At 44.1% G+C, this 15735-nt stretch overlaps 1 protein-coding gene and 1 pseudogene across 2 annotated transcripts in view; one reads left to right on the top strand and one right to left on the bottom strand.

Moving 5' to 3' along the window:
- The window catches only part of LOC308620770 (centrosomal protein of 78 kDa-like), a 1829729-nt pseudogene that overhangs the window by 462139 nt on the left and 1351855 nt on the right, over nucleotides 1-15735 (bottom strand). The gene's annotated exons all lie outside the window — the stretch shown is intronic.
- The window catches only part of LOC308621085 (forkhead-associated domain-containing protein 1-like), a gene marked incomplete at its 5' end in the record, with an annotated part of 212550 nt that overhangs the window by 14626 nt on the left and 182189 nt on the right, over nucleotides 1-15735 (top strand). Inside the window, one exon of the mRNA XM_081241257.1 lies at nucleotides 4721-4927. Within this exon, the coding sequence (XP_081097383.1) occupies nucleotides 4721-4927 (207 nt within the window). The remainder of the gene's footprint in view (nucleotides 1-4720; nucleotides 4928-15735) is intronic.

Below are 15735 nucleotides of genomic sequence, written 5' to 3'. Positions count from 1 at the left end.
CATCCTGAGCCCCAGAGCCCCTGTGCCCCTGGCAAGCACTGATCTTTTACTCTCCTTATAGTTTTACTTTTTCCAGAATTTCATACAGTTGGAATCATACGGTATGTAACCTTTTCAGACTAGGTTCTTTCACTAAGCAATATGCATTTAAGATTCCTCCATGTCTTTTTTGTTATTTGATAACTCGTTTATTTTTATCACTAGTATTTCATTGTATGGATGTACCACAATTTGTCTATCCATTTACCTTTTAAAGGACATCTTGGTTGCTTCCAGTTTTTGGCAGTTATGAATAAAGATGCTGTAAGCATGTATCCAAAATAAATGAGTCTTCATGGATATAGAGAACAGACTGTGGTTGCCAAGGGGGAGGGGGTTGAGGGAGAGATGGAGTGGGGGGTTGAGGTTAGCAGATGTGAGCTGTTACATCCAGGATGGAGAAACAACAAGGTCCTACTGTATAGCACAGGGAACTATATTCAATATCCTGTGATAAACCATAATGGAAAAGAATATTTTAAAAAGAATGTATATATATGTATAACTGAATCACTTTGCTGTACAGCAGAAATTAATACAACATTGTAAATCGACTACATTTCAATAAAATAAATAAATAAACAATATAAATGAGTCTTAAAAATCAACAATAAGAAACCAAACAACCCAACTTAAAAATGGGCAAAAGAGCTCAACAGACACCTCACCAAAGAAAATCTACAGATGTCAAATAAGCATATGAAAAGATGTTAAACATCATATATCATTAAGGAATTTCAAATAAACATGAAATATCTCTTCATTTATTTAGACTACTTTGATTTCTTTCATCAACATTTTGTAGTTTTCTTCATATACCTCTTCACATAGCTAAGTATTTTGTGAGATTTATTCCTAGGTAATTCATTTTTTTTTTGGTGCTAATGTAAATGATGTTGTGTTTTTAATTTCATATTCCACTTGTTCATTGTTGGTATATAGGAAAGCAATTGACTTTTGTATATTAATCATGTATTCTGCCACCTGGGTACAATTGCTCATTAGTTCCAGGAGGGCTTTCTGTCGGTTCTTTGGGATTTTCTGCATAGACAATCATGCCATCTGCAAAATGGGCAAAAGATCTGAACAAACACCTCACCAAAGAAGATTTCTTTTTCCTTCCCAATCTATCTTTTATTCTCTTTTCTTGCCTTGTTGCATTAGCTAGGACATACAGTACAATGTTGAAAATGAGTGGTGAAAGGGGACATCTTCACCTTATTCCTGATCTTAATTGGAAAGTTTCTAGTTTCTCACCATTAAATATGACGTTAGCTTTAGGGTTTTTATAGATGTACTTTATCAGGTTGAGGAAGTTCCCCTCCATCCCTAATTTGCCAAGAGTTGTTGTGGTGGTTTGGTGGTTTGTTAGTTTATCATGGATGGTGTTTAATTTTGTCAAATGCTCTTTTTGCATCTACTGTTAGGATAATGCGATTTCTCTTCTCTACGCTGTTGATGTGATGGATTACATTAATTGATTTCCAAATGTTGAACCAGCCTTGCATACCTGGAATAAATCCCACTTGACTGTGGTGTAGAAGTCTTTTTATACATCACTGGATTCAATTTGCTAATATTTTGTTGAGGATTTTGCATCTATGTTCATGGGAGGTATTGGTCTGCAATTTTCCTGTTTTGCAATATCTTTATCTGGTTTTGCTATTAGAATAAGCTTGGCCTCACAGAATGAGCTGGGAAGTGTTCTCTCTTCTTCTATTTTCTGGAAGAGATTATTTAGAACTGATATCATTCTTTCCTTAATGTTTGATAGAATTGACCAGTGAACCCATCCAGGCCTGGTGCTTTCCATTTTGGAAGGTTATTCATTATTGATTCAAATTCTTTACTAGATATGAGTCTATTCAGAGTATTTATTTCTCCTTGTGTGAGTTTCAGTAGATTGTGTCTTTCAAGGAAATGGTCCACTTCATTAACTTATAAAATCTGTGGGCATAGAATTATTCATAATATTCCTTTATTATCCCTTCAGTGTCCATGAGATCAGTAGTGATGCCATCGCTTTCATTTCTGATTTGAGTAATTTGTATCTTCTCTCTTTTTTTCTTGGTTATCCTGCTAGAGGTTTGTCAATTTTATTGATCTTTACAAAAAAAAAAAAAAAAAAACCAAACAGCTCTTTATTTTGCTGACTTTTCTCTATTGTTTTCCTGCTTTTTATTTCATTCATTGCTTCTTTTCTTGTGCTTGTGGTAGGCTTATATTGCTCTTCTTTCTCTAGTTTCATAAGGTGGAAGCTTAGATCTTTTCAAATGTATGCCTTCAATGCCATAAACTTCCCTCCAAGCACTGCTTTCACTGCATCTTGCAAATTTTCATAGGTTGTATTTTCATTTTCATTTAGCTCAAGATAAATTTTTATTTCCCATGAGACTCCCTCCTTGACCCATCTGTTATTTAGAGGTGTGTTGTTTAATCTCCAAATATTTGGGGATTTTCCAGCTGTCTTTCTGGTATTGGTTTCTAGCCTAATTCCATTGTGTTCTGAAAACGTACTTTGCATAATTTCTATCCTTTTACATTTGTTGAGGTATATTTTGTGGCCTGGAATGTGGTCTGCTTCATGAATGTTCCATGGGAGCTTGAGAAGGATGTGTGTTTTGTTGCTGTGGGATGAAGCTGTGTGGTTGCCAGTTAGATCCAGATGATGGTAGTGCTGTTCAGTTCAACTTCATTCTTCCTAATTTTCTGCCTGGTGGGTCTGCCCATCACTGACAGAGGGCTGTTGAGGTCTCCAGCTACCATGATGGATTCATCTGCTTCTCCTTGCAGTTCTATCAGTTTTTGCCTTCCATACTTTGATGCTCTATTGTTGGGTACATACAGTGAAGGACTGTTATGTCTGCTTGGAGAATCGACCCCTTTATCACTATGTATCGCCTCTCTTTATCCCTGATAACTTTCCTTCCTCTGAAGTTGGCTCTGCCTGAAATTAATAGAGCTACTCCTGCTTTCTTCTTGTGTTTCAGTATTTTAAGTGCCAAAGTGTTTGGTAGGAATTTGAAAAGTGGGTAAAGGCACAGTCATTTGAATCAGGCAAACCTGGGAACAAGCCAAGCGAGTCAAAGTGGCTGACTGTGGGCACACTTAATCGTTCTATGCCTCAGTTTCCTCATCTAAGAAATGAGTAACTATCGGACCTACTGTACAGCACAGGGAGCTATATTCAATATCTTGCAGTAACCTGTGATGGAAAAGAATCTGAAAAAGAATAGATATTATATATATGTATAACTGAATCACTTTGCTGTACACCTGAAACTAACACAACATTGTAAATCAACTAGACTTCAATAAAAAATTAAATTTTTTTGAAATGAGGAAGTATCCCTTTGAATTATTGTGAAGATGAAACGGGATAATGCAGTAAAGCACTTAGCAAATTTCCTGGCATTTGTGTAATTACACATAATGTGTCATTAATATATTCTACTAATATATGCAGTTATATTATTATCTATTCATATACTATAAGCTATTATTAATATAAGCTATAGGTTATAATTATATTGTGGGACATTAGTATAGATTTCTAAGTCCAAGTACTCTCTATGAAATTTGGGTGAGGCACTCTGAGAAGAGTGACTTAGAAAATATTTGCAAAGTCTCAGGCTGGAGTGGATGGCTCATAGGCAGTGTCCTGAGAAGACACAGGACTTCGCACGTGCCCTGCAGCCCATAGTCCAGGGCGCCGGGGCCAGGTGGGGATGTGATATTTCCTCCTTGGTGCCGAGTTTTGCTCATTCTTCTTATTAAAGTGGTTACACAGGAGGTTTCTGAGGCCACTGACAAATCACTGTCTGGGGTCTCTCTCTTTTGAGGGAAATGTGGTCACACCAGGGCCCCTATTGAAAAATAGATCATCTTTGGTTAGATAAATTCTGATTAGCTTTTAAGAAGCAACAGTAATAATTAAGCACATGGGAAAAACCTTCATTGTACACCAAGGCTTTTAAAAGGTAGTTATAAAACTATGTTTTGTGGTGTGAGCTCAATTGTGTTTAAACTTTTTAAAAAGATTGTAAGCATAGAGAAAAGACTGGAAGGATGTGAACCACCGTGTTCTCGGTGCCTGCCTCTGGGGGACGGGAGTCTAAGTGATTTTAATGTCTTCTTTGTGTTTTTCTCTAGTTCTCATTTTCTGCATTATTACAAAAAACATGTTATTTTAAAAATGAATAGAACAAACAACAATTATTACAAAACCTCCCCTTAACTTTAACACTTGCAGTAAATGGACAGTTGTCACTTGCCAACTGACCTTTCTGGTTTGTGTTGGGCCATTTCTGCTGTCTTGCCACTCGGGACAACCAAAAGGATCCTTGCATGGGATCAGAGAACTATCAAGTGGCCAATTCCTGGCCAATTCCCCCGGAGTTCCCTCTTGCCTCTGTGTTGCCTGACGCCCTACCCCAAAACTGGGCATCTATTCTGGGTCTGCTGTCAGGGTCTGGTGACCCTCCACTCACTAGCTGTGTGGCCTTAGGCAAGTCACTTAACCTCTCTGACCCTCAGCATCCTCCTCTTAAAATGAGGATTGCAGTGACTGTCCAGCCAGATGAAGTGGTTAGCACATTGGGGCCCCCAGTGTCAGTGGCACTAGTTATTCCTTGTTATTCCTGTTATTGCTGGCTCTGACTGTCCCCCTTCTGCATTTCAGTCTGCAGACGTCGACAACCATCACGCACTCATTGAATATAATGAGGCCGAAAGCAGCTTTGTTCTCCACGACTTCAATTCCTGCAACGGCACGTTCGTCAATGAGTGCCACATTCAGAACGTGGCTGTGAAGCTCCTACCCGGAGACATCCTGAGGTTTGGGTCCAGAGGGCTGACCTACGAACTGGTCATCGAAAACCCAGCCTCGGTGAGTCCAGGCCCCTGCGGGGGTGGGGTGGGGTGGGGTGCAGAGGTGCCGTGTTGTGCCACCTTCCGTGCAGCCTAGGGCTCGGGTACGGCCACAGGTGGAGTTCGTCTGGAGCGCGTCACTCTTGCTTTCGCGATTCTGCGAAGTTCAGCCCCATCGCGTGGGTGCCCGGGGAGAGCGAGTCCTCGCGCCCTCTTCTGGGCATTTCGTGGAATTACATGCAAGGGTTGCCTAGCGACCAGCCCGGAGCGAGAGCGTTTTCCTGAAAAGTGAAGCTTGGCGAGGGGAGGTGGAAAGCAAGTGTGTGCTTCTGAAGATGCAGAGATGGATGCTTCCTTTTTAGGCAGATCAGTGCTCTGCAACTTCCTAGCTTTGTGACCTCGGCCAGGCTTCTCTGTAGGCCTGGGTCTGGGTCTTCTTAGCGGTGCAGGGCGTTGAGAGAGTATCTATGTATAAAAAGTCAAAGTCTCTGGCCAGAGTAGACGCTCAAGGCCTGCCAGCTGTTATCACACCGGATCAGAAATGTTCCCGGGATCAGGACCTAAAGTATGGCCCCAGGTTAAGCGGAACGTAACCCAAAATTCGCCCAGCAAAGCTCAGTGACAAGAAGTATCTGGTTCAGTAGGGAGGCAGGATGGGGGCTGGTTAGCAACACAGTCCTGGGTCAGATCCCCAGCTCTGCCACTGGCCTACTCGGTGCGCTCTTGCACAAACCATTGGACCCCTCGGAACCTCGGTTTCCTCATCTACAAAATGGGGCCAACGACAGCAATGACCTTGCAGGCTTATCTCGAGGGCTAAATGAGATGGTTATCATTGTAAAGCTCCCAGAATAATGCCCATTCGTGGTGAGCACACAATTAATACCTGTCGTGTGTGTCCCAGAGAGACGGCGTGTTAACCTCACTCCCCAGCACCAAGAACCCTGCATGGACTGAGACCTCCGAGGCTTAAAGTCCTTTCTGGGACGAGGCTGGGTATAAATAAATAAAGTTTAGAGAATCTAGACAGAATCCTGGGGTGTGGGTCCACTAGGCAGCCTTAAATACTCACTCAGAGAAGATGAGCACCGTCCCTCAGGCTGCAGGGCCCGTGACACTGCATCCACCACGTTTGGCTTTGAAAACCTGGGACAGTTTTCTCCTGCTGCTTCTCAGCCCCCTTTTCCTCCTTGGACCAACATTAAAGTGTGCTCACTTGTGGGATGCACTGGGATCCACTGGGCGCCCTGAGGAGGGGCTCCTGACATAGAAGGTGTTGACCTGATCAGGGGTTCTCAACATGGGTTCTAAGGATCCCCCTCGTCAGAAGCACGTGGGGAGCAGACCAACAGTGCAGATCTGGGCTTCACCCCAGGCCTGAGGACTCATACTTAGGATTCCCAGATGAAATACAGGACACCCAGTTAAATCTGAATTTCAGATAAGCAACAAATAATTGTTATGTACAGGTGTGGCCCAACTATTGCAAGGAACCACATATGCTAAAAAAATTATTTGGTGTTTATCTGAAATTCAGATTTAACGGACACCCTATAGTTTATTATATATTGATTTATTCATTTCTTTATTTATGCGAAATCTGGCAACCATACACATCCTCCCTGGGAGTAGGGCCTGGGAATATGCATTCTCACAAGCTCCCTGATGATTCTGATGCACCGCCAATAGGAGGGAAACCGAAATTTAGAATCATTTGTATGGAACACTTACAGAATTTTTTAGGGATCAAAGAAAAGGGGATTTCACACTCCCAAGCCTGAAAATCCAAGTTCATGAAGTTTGATTCAATGTGCCCCAACATGTCTGATTCCAAGAATTTTTCAGGAATGTTCAGTCAAATTACAGGTTCCCAGGCCCCCTCCCTGGGAAATTCTGACTTTGTGGCCTGCCCGTGGGGAGAAGAAGAGGGGGAGCAGCAAACAATATCTGCATTTTTTTCTTCTTTTTTCCTACAAAGATATTTATTGAACTATTATTTATAGGGGCATAAAATTTGAAACCTAAATTTCCATCCAAAGGGGGCATTGTTTAATAAATTATATTGTTTAATATATTCTAAGGAGTTTAATATATTATAAGGAGTTCGTTATATATGGAATACTCTTCTGCCTTTTTAAAACACAGCTTTATTAAGATATAATTGACATGCAATAAACAGCACATGTTTAAAGTCTGTAAGTGGATGGGCTTTGACATATGGGTACACCTGTGAAACCATAGCCACAATCAAGACAGTGAACAGCTCCTTCATCCTCCAAAGTTTCCTCCCCATCACAGCATGTGTTTGTTTGCTTGCTTGCTCTTAACAGCTTCACTGAAGTACAATTTACATAACAGAAACTTCACCCATTTGAAGTGTCCAATTCAATCAATTTGAATATATTGATGGAGTTGTGCAGCCATCACCACAACCTGCTCTCAGAACATTTTCCTCCATTTCTATCACCCCAAACCTCGGAGAAACCTTGGAGGTATTTCATTTTGGGGTTTGTTTTTAACTTTTAATTTTCAAAATTATGGTAAAATACACATAAAATTTACCATCTTAACCATGTTTCAGTGTACAGTTCACAGTGGCATTAAATCTATTCACACTGTTGTGCAGCCATCACCCCCATCCATCTTCAGAACTTTGTTCATCTTCCCAAACTGAAACTCTATGCCCATCACATCAAACCCCCTGCTTCCTTCCTCCCCTCCCACCATGCATTCTGTGTCTGTGAATTGGACTATTCTAGGTTCCTCATATAAATGGTATCTTACATTGTTTGTCCTTTTGTGACCATCTTATTTCACTTAGTATGATATCCTCATGGTTCATTCCAGTTGAATATTTCATTGTATGGATTCACCACATTTTGTTTACCTGTTCATCCATCCATGGCCACTTGGGTTGCTTCCATCTTTTGGCCATTTTGAGTAAGTTTGTTATGCACACGGGTGTACAACTATGGAATGGGGACTTTATTTTACAAGGTACTTCTTATATAATTGTGGGAAAAAGTGATGACGACCTCTAACCTTGAGTAGATAAGACGGAAGAAGATGCTTTGTAAGAAGAGAAACCAGGAGAGCAGCAGGAGGAATCACTGACGTGAACAGCACTGTGCTAAGCAATTCACCTGCTCTCCCTTATTTCACGCTCATAGCAACCTATGAGATGGGTTCTCCCATGATCCCCATTTGACAGACAAGGAATCCGAAACTTAGAGAGGTTAAGTAATTTCCCCAGGGCCACACAGCTAGTCAGTGCAAATTAAACACTATCCCCACTTGCGGAAAAAGGAGGGGAGAAAACCATTTAGTCTGATGCTAGCTGGAGCAGTAGCCTTGACTGGTTTTCACACCGAGGAAAGCATACTCTCACGGTCACTCGAATATGCACGGATTTTTTCAATTCTTATTCCTACACGCACTTGCACCTTGCTTCATTCCTCGGTTGACTGCAGGCAGCTGCACAAGTGTTCCCCTGGCCTGTGCCCAGGGCACTTTGCAGGACTCTCCACAGCCCCATCTTCTCAAAAGTGCTCTCTGCCGGGGCGTCCCCAGCTTGAGGAGCTTCCATCCATGATGCTCATATTCATGGAGGGGTCCTTTGCAGCGTCCGTGTGAGGGCAGCCTGTGGACTGACTGACACCTTCCTACAAATTCCACTTCCTGATGACCCCAACCTGCTGGCTGTTTAAAAGAAGAGAAAGGAAGAGGGGAAAAGGGAGAGGTATTGAAGAGCACCTCTCATCAAATATTTTGAAGCCCAGTTTTTCTAAAAAATTCGTGGCCGTCTTGCTTCCGGCCTATTCTTGTTTCCAATTGATTTTGGGGTCCCTGGTGAGGGCGCTGTGTTTCCTCCTTGGATGGAGTTTCCACGGAGGACTGCCCTGATATCATACAGATTCAGTATGATGAGAACTGTTCTTCTCCCGACAAAGAGTTCCCAAATGAAAGCATTTATTTCAGGTTTTGTGGTGACCCTAACCAATAGAGGAGGGTGTGACGGCATTTTATTGGGGGAGGCGGGTGAGGTGCGGGGCGGTTAGGAATCCAGATGTGTTTGCAGATGTCTCAGTGCTTAGAGCACGTGCCCTGAGGTCAGGCTGACTCCAGCGCCGTCCCAGCCCTGCTCTTGACCGGCTTTTATACTGGACGTGCACAAATCATCTACCTCTCAGGGCCTCGGTCCCCACTCCTGTAACAATAGTTCCTACCACCTTGAGTGACTGTGGTATTAAGTGGGCAAAGTGCGTAAATTGCTTAGTCCAGCGTCTGGCACCTAATAAGCACATGATAACCCTCAGCTTTAGAGTCAAGCAAACCAGCATGGAGCAGCCAAGATGCCTCCTTTGTAAGTGTCCTTATGGACAGGGAAACCTCCCAAGACCTGCCCCCGCTAGCAGATAAATACATTTGCAGATAAATTACCCATAGAATAACATACAAGATGGAAAAATATAAAGAAAAACTCTTGTTTGACAAAGTGCATTGGCAGCCAGGTTGTGCCCAGGACCATCCTTTTTTTTTTTTTGTGGTCGCGGGCCTCTCACTGTTGTGGCCTCTCCCGTTGCAGAGCACAGGATCCGGACGTGCAGGCTCAGCGGCCATGGCTCACAGGCCCAGCCGCTCCGTGGCATGTGGGATCTTCCCGGACCGGGGCCCAAACCCGTGTCCCCTGCATCGGCAGGTGGACTCTCAACCACTGCGCCACCAGGGAAGCCCCCAGGACCATACTGTGTAAATTATAGCTCTCTCATCAAAGTATAACCTAGGGCTGCCATATTGCACAGCTCCAGGGTCACCATTCACAACGTAGTCCATGTGGATGGCGCCCACTGAAGTTGTGCAGGACATAACCCGCAGGGCCATCTGCAATGCCCTGAAGCAACCGTTGATTAATCCCATAGAGTCTTGGCACCAGGCGTGGGAAATTGAAGTCCCAGAGTCAGGTGTGCTGCCGTGTTGTGGGTTTTGTTGGTTGTTGCCTTTACTCGTGCTTTCTGAGCTCTGGGAAAGGAGGTGTGGAAACAAGTTGTGCTAGTCACAGTGGCGCCGTTCTTACAAGGCAGCTGAGTAAGGAAACCCACGTCACCCGTATGTATCAATCATGTCTTTCTCTGTTCTGAAATATGGCAAAACTGATGGAAATGGCCAGAATGAAAAAGGAAGCCAGGCGCCACAAATGACGTGCCGAGTTGTTCCATGAGGGGGTTGACAGCTCCTTGTCGGCAGCCCCATCCCCATGACTGCCTGTGTCTGGCCTTCCCTGTAGCCTGCTCTGCCCTGTTCCCAGTCCAGCCAGACTCTCCCACGTGGCTCCTGGATACTGTCTTCTGTCCCTGCAATGTCATGACGTCCTGTCTTGCGAGAAGAGCGCCCTCTGTCGGCCAATATTCCTTGCTGCTTTAATGGGGAAGCTCTGCAGAACACAATCGAGAAAGCAAGGGCTTTGGAGTTGGATGGACCCAAGTTGAAATGCCAGCTGCAACTAGCTTTACCTTTCTGAGCTTCAATTTCCAATTTCTGCCAAGGAGCTACTCATTAATCCCAGGTCCCCTTTCCCCCTTCAGTTGTTTTTATAGAGGTCCCTGGGACCACCCCTATCATGGCATAAACTGAGGCTCAGAGAGTTTCAGTGACTTCCCCAAGGTTAGGCATCAATCATATAGATCCAGAGGCAGGATTAAAAGCCGGCTCTCCTGAGTCCCTTGGAGCCTTTTCCTAGTAGCACGAAGCATCGTGGGGCCGTGAGAGCCGAGGCAGGTCCTTCACTGCCCAGCGGTTAAGGAAGGTCTTGCAATTCCCAGTCCAACCTGCAATTTCACACGCTGACAGGGGATGATTCATTATGTGGGTAAAAACGAAAGCCACTGATAATAGGAGAAACTGCATTTTCAGTTATCTGGCTTCCTTCCTTGTTTGGCTCCACTAACTTTTTTTTTGGCTACACCAATGCAGGATCTTAGTTCCTCAACCGGGGATCAAACCTGCACCCCCTGCATTGGAAGCGTGGAGTCTTAACCACTGGACGGCCAGGGAAGTCCCTGGCTCCACTAACTTTTTTTCTTTAATTATTTTATTTATTTTATTTATTTATTTTTGGCTGCGTTGGGTCTTCGTTGATGCGTGCGGGCTTTCTCTAGTTGCGGCGAGCGGGGGCTACCCTTCTTTGCAGTGCGCGAGTTTCTCTTTGCGGTGGCTTCTCTTGTTGCGGAGCATGGGCTCTAGGTGCGTGGGCTTCAGTAGTTGTGGCACGCGGGCTCAGTAGTTGTGGCTCGCGGGCTCTAGAGCACAGGCTCAGTAGTTGTGGCCCATGGGCTTAGTTGCTCCGCGGCATGTGGGATCTTCCTGGACCAGGGCTCGAATCCCTGTCCCCTGCATTGGCAGGCGGATTCTTAACCACTGAGCCCCCAGGGAAGTCTACCCACTAACTCTTTACCAGGGATATTGCTGCCGTTCCTGGACAAATTCAGTTGCGCCCTTTCTTCTCCTTTTTTGACGATGGTGATCACACCTGGTGGCTAATGTTTTATGCTCATTTATTATGGACCAGGACGTGTTCCCAGCATTTCACGTGCACTGTCTCACCCACTTCTCACAGACTAAGAAATGGCTGTTGGTATCCCTGTGTCTTACAGACAAGGCACAGAAATGACACACTCGTCAGGGTCCCAGAGACGGAGCAGAGCCGGGAGCCGCACCAGAGTCTGTGTGATGCCGGATCCCAAGGTCTTAACCTGAGGTCGGCACGTTATGGCCCAGGGCCAAGTGCGGTCCATCGCCTGTTTCTGTAAAGTTTCCTGGGAACACAGCCATCCCATTCATTTCAGTATTGCCTGTGTTGTCGGCTACAATGGCAGAGTAAGCTGGGCAGATCCTATGGCCCACAGGGCTGGAAATGCTTACTGTCTGGCTCTACAGAAAACGTTGACCAGCCTCTGCCTGTAACACTATGCAGTCCTGCCTCTTTCATTTGACTTGGTTTCTAAAAGAAGAACTTAAAATAGAGGGGGGAGCTGGGGAGAAAGAACTCACTCAGATTGAGCCTTACTGTGTGCCAGGAAATGTGCTGGTTAATTGCTTAAGTTTACTGAGGAATAAGAAAAAACAGACAAGCTGGAAAACTAAATTTTGAACAGGCTTTTCAATACCTCTTTTAAAAAGAGCTGGAAATATGTGGTTCTAAATATACATACACATATATATGCATTTGCAAATATAGTAATAATATAATTACATTGACATGGATCTGATAAATGTACTAGACATTAACATATTATATATACAACAGATGCATATTATAAATTTTACCTGTTTCTTCAACTGGAAAGTTTTCTTTTAAAACTGTGGACTGTTGGGAATTCCCTGGTGGTCCAGTGGTTAGGACTCAGTGCTCTCAGTGCTCTCACTGCTGAGGGCCTGGGTTCAATTCCCGGTCAGGTAACTAAGATCCCACAAGTGCACGGCGAGGCCAAAAAACGAAATAAATGAAACTATGGAATGTCTTCCCTGAGTCACTTTTGAAGCAGAAATTTGGGGTTTGTAGTCTGAAGCCTGCTGTAGCTAGAGGACTATTTATCTATCTAAGTTTCTCTAAGCAGCGTTTTACTACTTGTCTTATGATTGATTCCTTGGTCTTAAATCATTCTTCTCTGGAGATGCTGCTTTACTTTTATAAGTTGAAAGGTAAACTTGGTGCATGATGACAGTCTGGTGGGTTTTATTTGAGCATGTCATAACCTTTAAAACAACTTTCACTCTGAGTACATAGTGATGCTTATGCTAAAGTCTCAGTAAGCATACTGTCCAGGAAATTTGATTGTTTGCAAGTGTCATAAAACCAACTAAAACTAGCCTAGGCAAAAAAAAAAAAAAAAAAAAGCTCATGGAACTGAAAAGGCCAAAAGCTGCAGCTTAGGTCCAGCTGGATCCAGGCGCCCAAATCATGGTCAGGAATCTGACTCTTTCTTCCCTGTTAGCTTCCCAATCTCAGACAGACTCTTGCCTCACCTGTAGGAAAGTGGCCACCAGCAGCCCCAGCACCCTACAAAGTAGCAGTTCCAGGGATAGAGCCAGCATCTTCATTGACAGTGGCTTGGATCACGTGGCTTCCCCTGAACCAATCACTGAGGCCAGGGGCCAGGAATGCTCTGATTGGCCAGACCTGGGTTATGGTCTCACCCCTGGGGTGGAAGGGTCAGAGTTCTATGGACTCAGGATTGTCAGGGAAAGGGTGTCTTCCCTGCAAAAAAATTAAGGTGCCCATCCAGAAGATGGAAGAAATGGATGCGGGGGAGGCAAAAACAAAGAAGATGTCCATGACATTAGGAAGCATTCCTATTGCCTAAGTGGAGCCTTCCTAACGGGATTTGCCACTAGGGATCTGGGGGGAGGAAAATGATGAATAATCCACTTTTCCATTGGAAAAGTCCCAGGCCAGTCTCCAAGGAAGCAGAGTTGCTCATTTCTCTCCTGTGGTGAACTGGTGTGATGAGAAGCTCAGAGTCTGGGCCTTAGTTGTCCATCCCCAAGAAGGGTGGTGTTTCCACGTTCCTGGGACCTCTGAATTGGGCCCGTTGTTGAGGAGGATGTGGCTTTACTGTACCGGGGGTTGAGAAGCCGGCAACTGAGTGAATGACCAGAGAGTATGGTGTCCTTCAGAACAAAGCCTCTTTCTGGTCAAGCTTTGTCATCTCCTACCTAACCTTGTAGGATTTCCTCTACCCTGTGCTCTTACAGGTCCCGTGGGGACTTACTTATGTGATGAGAACTCCTGAGGCTGGGTGTTTCATATCAAAGGCGATTTCCCGAGACCAGTGAAGTGGAGGGCACGGGGCAGCAGACAGCCTCAGGCTCGGCCTCTGCAGCAGAAACTCACACAAAAGGACCCCTGAGGCTGTGTTGTCACCAGATGTCTACAGGCGATGCAGATGACATCGGGGGAGGTGGAGACGGGAGCGCGGGCTGAACCCTTAGCATCCTGCTGAGACAGAACCCAGACTCGGTCAGGAACCCGGCCGCGTCCTGCTTCCTCTGGCAGACCACACCCTTTGTTACCAAATCAGAACCACGTTGTTCCTTCTCTGAACTTAGTTGATGATCATTCATTCATTCATTCATTCCGTCTCTCTATCTGGCAAGACCGAATTGAAGCAGGCCAAGTCTAGGGGTAGCAAAAGCTATTTGCAAAAATCCGGCTGTTTTCTCATTAGATTCTATTTCCCATTTTATGGACTGACCAGGAAGCTGATTAGAACTTGAAAGGAAAGGAAAAACCGTAAGGTTGAAGATTTACAAGAAAATGGGAAAATTAGATGGGCCAGATCTCCTTTAACACAGCTGGGAAAACCCCAAACGAATGGCTTTTCTGAACAGCTCAAAGGGACTTAATTCTTTTAAGTTCCAAAACCTAAAAATAATGTATAACTTGGCGGTTCTGTGTTCTAAATGTATAACCCTGATTTCTCACACTGAAGCCCCGTACATGATTTACCCTTTTCTTGGGGACATAGAATTATTACCCGTCTCTGAGTTACGGTGACACCCCGGTAGCTGTTGAGATAAAGGCCATTTGTCCTGGCACCAAGTAGCACCCTCTCCTGGCTTCTGAGATCTACTGGCCATGTTTTCTAGTCTCCATTCTGTCTTTCCAGGTCCATGGCTCCTCCATGCTGCGGTCAGTGTCCCTGCTCGCCACCATCACCCCTACCCCCCAGGCCCTTCCAGACCATGGGAATTAAGCTCCACATCTATGTATGTTAAATTCTTCTGTAAGGAAGCCGGTCTCTTCTCCCTCCTTTATGGATTTACTCACTAATGTATCTATGTCAGTATGGATCCATGTATACTGATTTTACACTTTGAATTATAATCCAATACTCATTAACTATTTCTTCGCTCAAATTCTTCCAGCCTTGGCCACTGGGAGCTCTTTCAGATTGCTTGCTGTGTCCTTGAGCATCTCCCCACCTTTTCGTTTTGGGCACTTGCTTACTCTCTGCTGTTACAAGATGCACCAGGCTTAGCATGTGTTTTCCCCATCCCAGCCCCAGAATCAAAGTGCTTTTTATTTACACTCCATTTGCCAACTGTTCAGCTCAGTCAGCGAACATCTACCATGAGTAGCAGGCACTCTGCTGGGTGCCAGCACAGCCAGCAATTGGCTGGTAAATATTTAATGACCAGCTCTCTGGGAAAAGTAAAGTACATGGATGCATAGCATAAGGTTTACTGATATAAAGAATGTGTAGCACAGTCTATCCATGTAACAAAATATACAGTACTCTTTCTTGTAAATTCTATATAGCCAGCTGAGTCTCACAGAATGCTTTCATTGACTTTAGGTGAACTCTTGTATCCATAGCCAATTTCTCATTGCAGTTGACGAATGAGAGAGTTCCCAACCTGAGCACTGATGGGTATTTTTGGATATTTTGGATTTATGAATAATACAAGTGAAAAAAGAAAGACGTTAGAACTTCACATGTTCATCAGTGACATGAGTGACTTTGTTGCTGCATCAGATAATAATTTTTAAATACTCGAAGAACGTTTCCCCAATTTTTTGCTCTATTCATAACATAACGGCTAAGACACAACATGCTTTTGTATAATCTGCATTGTTAACATTTTCTCCGTTACTGTCTTAAGTCTAGGCAATCAACAAAACAAACAAACAAACAAAATCAAGCTCTACATGAACCACCATTATTAAACCTATTTATAAAACTTTTTAAAAACCAAGCCCTCATTTATAACATTTCCTGATTTCTATGGTGTAATATGCACTCCACGGTCAATTTCAAGCTCCCAATG

Source organism: Mesoplodon bidens (genome assembly GCF_964165515.1).
Source record: "Mesoplodon bidens genome assembly, chromosome: 7".
Lineage (NCBI taxonomy): Eukaryota > Metazoa > Chordata > Mammalia > Artiodactyla > Ziphiidae > Mesoplodon > Mesoplodon bidens.
Note: the sequence above shows the minus strand (reverse complement) of the source record. Positions and strands in the feature narration are given on the sequence as shown.